The sequence below is a fragment of the Drosophila guanche genome, unplaced genomic scaffold (assembly GCF_900245975.1).
Source record: "Drosophila guanche unplaced genomic scaffold, DGUA_6, whole genome shotgun sequence".
In the NCBI taxonomy this organism is placed as follows: Eukaryota; Metazoa; Arthropoda; class Insecta; order Diptera; family Drosophilidae; genus Drosophila; species Drosophila guanche.
The window spans coordinates 6094226-6101905 of NW_022995747.1; the positions used below are offsets into that span (position 1 = coordinate 6094226).

General features: G+C 47.3%; 1 protein-coding gene across 1 annotated transcript; it reads right to left on the reverse strand.

The window, feature by feature from the left end:
- Positions 1–6126: 6126 nt before the first annotated feature.
- LOC117583228 (basic-leucine zipper transcription factor A) lies at positions 6127–6932 on the reverse strand. The gene is made up of 2 exons (XM_034271447.1): positions 6918–6932; positions 6127–6843 (listed from the first exon to the last, which is right to left on the reverse strand). Exons 1-2 carry the CDS (start codon positions 6930–6932, stop codon positions 6127–6129), a joined length of 732 nt encoding a protein of 243 aa, XP_034127338.1.
- Between the last annotated feature and the right edge of the window lie 748 nt (positions 6933–7680).

The following is a 7680-nucleotide window of genomic DNA, read 5'->3' on the forward strand; positions in this document are numbered from 1 at the left end:
ATACTTCATTCGACATTAGCTTGTTGATTTTGGGACCGTTTCGATGATGGCTTCATTCTTGTAAAATCTTATTAAGTTTCATTGTTGTTGCCACTGCTGGGCACTATCACCTGTCACGATGAAGTTTTGTCTGCTGCCAAGTCATCAGAGCCATAGAGTCGAACCCACATGCGGGCCACGGCCGGCCGCACTGCCCGACCTCATCATTGTGCTTACAGTTCATTTGATATTAATATAGACGCCCTCTCTGGCCAGTGGGTGTTGCTGCTGCTGCTGCTGCCGCCTCTGATGTTGCCGCTACATATGTTTTCATTTGTTTGACGCTGATGATGACAACCCTCATCAAAAGTTTGCACCGATGGCCGCTCGATTGCCCGGGCGAGTGGTCAACGGCTGTTGACAGGCCACTTTGACATCGTGTGGGTCCCTGGGTCCTGTGGCAACTGTACGTGTGGCAGAGTGTGTACGAGAGTGTGTGCGAGTGTCCTGACAGTGATACATAATTAAAAAGTAGAGGCAAGCGGGTGAATGAGATAACCATTTGGGGCGGGGGAGAGAGATCCCAGGACAAAGGCTAGGGCAACTTTTGATGCCACTCACAGATACACATATTACAGAGCACATAGCCCAGAGAGACACACAAACACACACACACACACAATTTAACTTAATGGCCAAAAGGGACAAAAGTTTGTGATTTTCAACATAAAAGTAAACAAGTTGCTTCCAGGTAATTTATTAAGCTTCGGCCCACGCCCCTCCGCCACTGTTACACAAATTGGTACAATTTTTATGGCCCGTAGAGAAGTCAAGCAAAATGAAGCAATTGAAAAAGGCAGGGGGAAAAAACCCCAGAAAGCAGAAACCAGATGAAGGTGCAAAGTCAATGAAAATCAAGTGCCACTGAGCTAAAACCCCAGCCCAATGGCAACCCTGAAGCTTCTCTGAAGCTGCAAGGGAGAAACGAAACACACATAGAGAAATCATTTGTAGTAATTGAAATCGAACAAAGCAGAAGTTTCACAGCACTAAGAGGAATGGCGGAGAAGAGAAGAGCAAAAAGCAAATGCTGAAGCTGAAGCTGAAGCTGCCACTGGGGGGCTTCGAGCTCAAAAACGAATGCACATATGAGGCGATGGCTGGCTTTGTCTGGTCCTAGAATGATTTCTGGCTATACAAACTGACTTCCGTAGAACCACTCACTCAGTCGCTCAGTCGCTTGCTGTTCCTCATTCGCTGTCAGCCTCGGGGTCGCATGTGCCACCTCCAGTCACAGACGATATGCGGAACATGTGTTGAGAACGTGTTCAACACGGCCAAGTGACGGCGACATCACATCAGCTTGTATTGTATGCCATTTGTGCAGCCAGCAGCCAGCAGCCAGCAGCCAGCAGGAGCTAGGAGCAGTAGCTGGAGAAGCCCCAGGAGCAGCATTTAGGGCAAAATCTCCAAAATCAGCAACAATTCAAAGCATCGTCGTCCTCGTCTTCGTAGTCGTCTCCGCTCAAGTGTAAGCGGCGGGATGCAATCGTGCATGGTGGTGCCGGCGGCTTAGACGCGTCTTTTGAATGACATTAATGCGACTAAGCGGGAGTCTTAACGCAACACTAGCAAGCACACAATATATGAGTATGTATAGATGCCAACCTTGCCACAATAGACACACGCTTATCGAGCACATATTGATTTTCAGCAAATATCAGACGTCATTGCATGTACTCGTACGTGGTATTTTTTTGTTAAACGCATTTAAATTATTCCCTGTGTGGCATGAGTTCTCTTCTGTAATTGAATAGCTTTAAGTTAAAATTAATTTCATTTAAGGCAGCTGGATTTTTCAATTACTGGTGGAGCCACATGGCTCGTGTTTGCATTGACCCGCAGCCTGGTGTATCCTTTTTCTGGCCACAGCTATATGGTTGCCGATGAAACTGTCGATGCCAGCAAGAAATGATTGGCAAAAGCAGCCACACAGCCACAAGGCTGCATGTAAAAATACAGAGACAGACAGAGAAACAGAAACAGAGACAGAGACAGCTGTGGCGTGTTGTACATTTAAGGTTAATTATATTCTCGAAATCGAATTGGTTTCAGATGAAATCAAAAGAACAGAATGTAACCAAAGTTCAGGGCCATAAAAACTATGTTCCCCGTACGCACATGAGCAACAAGTCGATAAAGGCCCAAAAAATTAATGCCACAGGAAATACAAAGCTGCGAAGTTGATGCGCATTTCACATTCTGATTGGCACTTCAATTGGCGTTGTTCCATTTGATTGTTGTGTTTTTTTCTGCTGCTAATGACAAATGTTGTTTTGTTAAATGCCAAATGCAATGACTTTTTGCGGAAACTGTGCGTGTTAATTAACTGCCTGCACAGGTACTCTCACTCGTACTCGTACAGGTACATGTACAGCTGGCACTCGTATGCTAATGCAAATAAAAATGCTATTTCCACCAACTGGGATGGTTATAGCCGCCTTTTAGTTGAGTTCCGCTGGCACGTGCTCGATGTACGTATGAATGAGTGAGTCTGTGTGGAGTGGTGGAGCGTGGGATGGGTGGATTTGCTCGCTTGAGTGCACTGAAACACTTTTGCTGCTCGGGCGATTTCAATAACGCAGCGTAACATCAGTGGAGCAGCAGGAGTGCAAGACTGCAGGAGTGTAGGAGTGCTGTCGATGCTTTAACCGTTTACCTCAGATGGTCAGATGGGACGCCCTGGTCAGATAGACAATTGATGCTCCTCTGCATCGGTTGGCACTGATGTTAAGTCCTGCCAGTTGCCCAGACGTGACTCTGTCCTCGATTTGTGCATGTGAATGCGAATGTGAATAAAAAACGAATGCGAGGCACTCAATGTGTGTGTGTGTGTGTGAGTGGCGGTAAGTGCACACAATCCATTCGGTATTCAAATTACTTTAAATCGCATTTGTCTCGCGTGTGTCTTCAGCTCCTTCATCCGTCCGTCTTCCGGTGCTACCTACCCAGGGCAGCATTTTAAGCTGGCAGCATGACTAAATCAAATTTAGTAAAAGTCACTAGTTGCCACACATCCAAGGACAGGCATGCAGGACACACAGGCAGACACACACATGTGCTTGCTTCTGTCACAGACAACATTTCCAGTTTGGTTTTCAATTAAATTTATGGCTGGTCATCGCAAGGAGGGGTTTGTTATTGGTTTAGAGAAAAGCAACGGCATGAAAGCTAGATAGAGAGAGAGAGAGAGAGAGTGAGTGAGTAAGAGAGCAGAGCCAGAGCCTTGAAAGGAGGTTCCACTTTAATGTTAGAGCCGAATAACCGAACAAACGAGACTAACGGCAAAGTTCATTTCGGCGTAAAACGGACGAAAATCGATTAGATTCAAATCTTTTAATAAGTTTCATTTCCGCTTTGTGCCTGCCTTTCGTTGTAGCCCTCTCCGCCTGTGCCCCGTCCCCTCTCCATGCTCCATGCCTCTGCGGCTGGCAGTTCCCGCATCTTGCCTCTATGCAGCCGCTCCCATTTGCATTGCGGCTTTTTGAAGGCAAGGCTGCCCCTCGTCCCCAGTCCACAGTCCCAGTCCCAGTCCCGGCCTTTGCTCGTTTATTACGTGTATTAGGGTGCGATTTGGAAATTGCGGTTCAATTGAGTTTCGGGGTTTGTCGATTGATGTCGGCAGTCAAGTGGTTACCCAGCAAATTAGGCCAAACAGAATACACAAGCCACCTTGCCGCACATGCCACATGTGGCAGCGATTTATGATTGACTTGTGTGTCAAAGAGGGTCAGTCTATTGTCATCGATAATTCGATAGTGTTTGGGCGATCCCCAGCCGACCCAGCCCCTGCCACTTGCCACCTGCCGCATGGCCTTTGAATGTTTCATGTGTCAGTAGAGGACTGTCGTGTGTGTGTGCTTGAATTAAAGAATTAACGAATCGATTCTTTGTGGCGGCTAATTGTCTGGGGACTGTCCGTCATGCAGTTAATCAGATACACAATACACCTGTAATGGCCTCCCCGGCGTACCCGAATTACCAGCACATGGAAATCGCCATTCACAATCAATTTTGTGGGGGGTGAGTGTGGATGGTGGCCAGAACAAAAGGGATAATGATACACGCAGCAGATTCTGAAGGATACCTGACTAATACTCACAGGGCAATCTCCCCTGGACGACACTCACATGCCAGACACTCCTTGGCCACGCTTTCGATGGCTTTTGGTTACACACAACTTTCCTTTTTGGTGCTCCTTCATGCCTTGTGCCTTTCTGCCTTTCTTCTGGCTTAATTGGCTGGGATATGACAGCAACAGACACACTCAAGCAGCTGCTGTCATCACGGCATGCCGCGTCATCAAATCATTCACGCAGCCCCAAAAGTGGAAGGCAGACCCACAAGTGGGAGGAAGCACTATTTTTATGCCACCTCAACACATTCCCCTGTGGCCTACGATCCACTTTTAGTTTTATGCGAGTTTTTCATTACTTTCCGAGGCAAACGGCATGAATGATGTGGCAGCCGGGCAATCTGTCGTGATCCGCCGAATTCCGACTTCGATTCCAACATTCTGTTTTCACTTTGTCCTACGCCCGGAATTACATTTTGCACTTTTTGCTCTGTCTCCCATTGTGGGGGGGGATGAGAAATCGGGGCTTTTGTCACATTAACGACATAAACAGTAGACCGTGGACAGTTGGCTGGGGATTCAGTTTCTCATCCCCTTTGTGCTCTTTAATTTGCCGGCTTTAATGTGAGTTTTTCCAACCCGGATTCGGGCACAAAACTCTCATAAACATATCAAACTAATAACATTTTTGTGTACGAGTATGTGCCCCCAGGGTTGCAGGAGAGGGAATGTCAAAGAGCAATTAAAAATAATCGATATGATACCTCAAACCTCAGAACAATTAAATTTAGAGCGAAAGGCCGTACGGACGGATGGTCGGACGGACGGGTGTATTGTTCACCACTCGTAGAACGTACCCTGGAGAACCCGAAACAATAACAATTTTTCACAAAGGATTAGAGCTGTCGGCAACACGTCGGCACTTGGCCCTGCCCTGCCCTGCCCTGTCGTTGTTTTTGCTGCAAATTACAATTCCCCTTGGCCAATTGCCGTTGCTGTCTGAAACCGCAGCAGCGCCGACTGTTTGTTTAATTAAATTGCAAAAGCAAATAGAAACAACAATTTCTCTACTCTGCCATTTCCTTCTATGTCGCTCTCTGCATTTCTCTCTCTGTCCCGTTGGGATAGCTTTAGTTATGGACGAATGAGCTGACCCTCTGGCTCTGGTCATTCGTATTAACTGAATAAGAATTACACTTTAATCCAATATGGACGCTGTTCGCCAGCCAAATGGCAGACATTTTGTCGGCACTTCATTTTATATCCAGCACTGCGTTTTATTTCTACTTCCGCACACTCGGAGGAGTCTTGTTTGGTTTTATATCGCGTTTCCATGAGTTACGCAACCACAAGACGTGGCTAATGCCCCCAGCCTCCCGACGACTGTGGCAACAATTGTGTTTGGAATCCGTATAAATGAACAGCAAGTAGACCCACTCCTTCTGGCAATGGGTAATTACCTTTTCTATATATAGACACCTTTACTTTATTCTCGGCTAGCGACAGCTGTCTTCACGGCCCCCTAATTAGGCTAAAACGACTGGCCATATTTCATATTTTATCAATCCTGTGGAGCCTGGGGGCCATTAGCAGGAGGGGGCCAAACTGTAAATTGTTTTCAATACTCGAAATTATTATGATATTATTAAATTATTCATGAGTGTGGGTGGCCATCGCCATCTGCCCGGCGGGCCCATAAAATATGAAATATGACAGAAACATGCGAGATAGAAATCAGAGTCGTGGTCGGACAGGCAGAGGGCCAGGGTGCACAGGAGGGCACATGACAGGACCGAACACCGCCAGATGGGTGGTCACGTACTTTGAAGCACATTGTCCTTATAATATAATTCCTCTTAAAGTTTGTTTCCATGTGTCCTTTTGAAACTTTATAGTCGCTTAAGGGTTTCTTTTCTTTTCTTGTTTGTGTATATTTTAGGGCTAGGCTTAAGAGACTATGACCTACGATTAAGTTACTATGGTTATCTATCTTAGTAGCTTTTACTATCCATCTATCTGCTGCGCAGCGACGCCGATGGTAAATACTTTGACTGCGGAGCGACCTCGCCCTGATTCACACCCTGACTCTGTCCGTGCTCGTTGGGAGCCGAGCTAAAGTCCAGCACAGGAGCCACACCCTCGTCGGAGCTGCGGGAGGAGCCGCCCAGGGCATCGAATTGCTGCTGGATGAGCTGCTGCGCCCGCACCGCCTCCTCGGGTGTGCGATACTTGACGAAGTGCACCTCAGGCTTGCTGTTCAGGCTCTGTTTCTCGCTCTGCAGCCGCTGGGCCAGCTCCCCGATGTCCGCCTGCTTGGTGAGAACATAGACGGCCGTGCGCTGCTCGCTGGCCTGCTTGGCCAGCTGCAAGGCGGCATTGGTGAGGCCTTGGTGCTCCGGTGATTTGATGAACAGCACGCGAAGATTCCGCTTCAACATGGTGGCTATCTGCTCGGTGGCATCGTGGTCTGTAAATTCCTCCTCGGGGGCGGCATAAGTAAAGAATTCCTTGCTAAACTCTTCGGCAGCTGCTGGAATCTGTTGCTGTTGGTTATCCTGTTGCAACTGTTGTTGCTGCTGCTGCTGCTGCTGCTGCTGCTGTGCCCCGTTTGTAGAACTAAATCCCGTGGCTTCCGCATCGATGAGTCCAGCAAAGCGGCGGTCGCCGGCAGTTGCCTGGTAATTGTAGCCCAATTTACCAGCTGCCACCACAGCAACGAAACTAAGTAACTGCAAAAGATGTAGGGAAAATCTGAACTTAGTTTTCCTGGACTGGTAACTTATAACTTTCTCAAATTGCTTACCACAAATCCACGCATCTTTCGCTTCGGTATATGCCTGTTTGATGGTGCTGAGGATCTGTTTCACACTCTGTAAAGTCTGTAACTGGCGTTGAGCATTTGGAATTCGCAGATATTTATACGGACCAGCGAAATGGGAAATTGAAAATATGACAAATGATGGGAGACGCTTGCAAGATGCGAGTATGATATCGGGATTCGGATCGGCATCGATTTGGGTTTCATCTTCGGTTGCTGCAACGGCGAGCCACGAGCATTGCCAACAGTTAATCAAAGATAAATGAGCTTTTAAGCGTTGACACAAAACCCCGTCTTGGGTTACGGTCCCCACTTCCACGGGGCTCTCTTTCAACCTGTTTGGTTTTGTATTTTCATGCTTTTTTCTCTGTTTGCCGCTTGCAACCTTAGGGCGTTGCTTGTCTTACATAAATCTGCGGAACTACTCGTGTTTGGGCGGACAGACATCAAAGCGATGCTTTCTGCCACAAAACAACTATGCAAAAAATGCATAATTAATTAATTAGTCGAAGAGATTGCGATTTGCATTTCTTGCGGCAGCGTGAATCCACGCCGAGCAATAGCCCCATCAGCTCCATCATCTGGCATCTCCATCAACTCTGATACTCCATCTCCAGTTATCTTTGGAGCTTCGTTAGCAACAGTTGGAAGTAGGAAACTTAACAGAAGTGCCAGTCAAGCTGTGCTAATTGGATATTCCCAAGGTTACCTAGGACTACGACGAGTCTGTTGTGTATCTGGCATACGG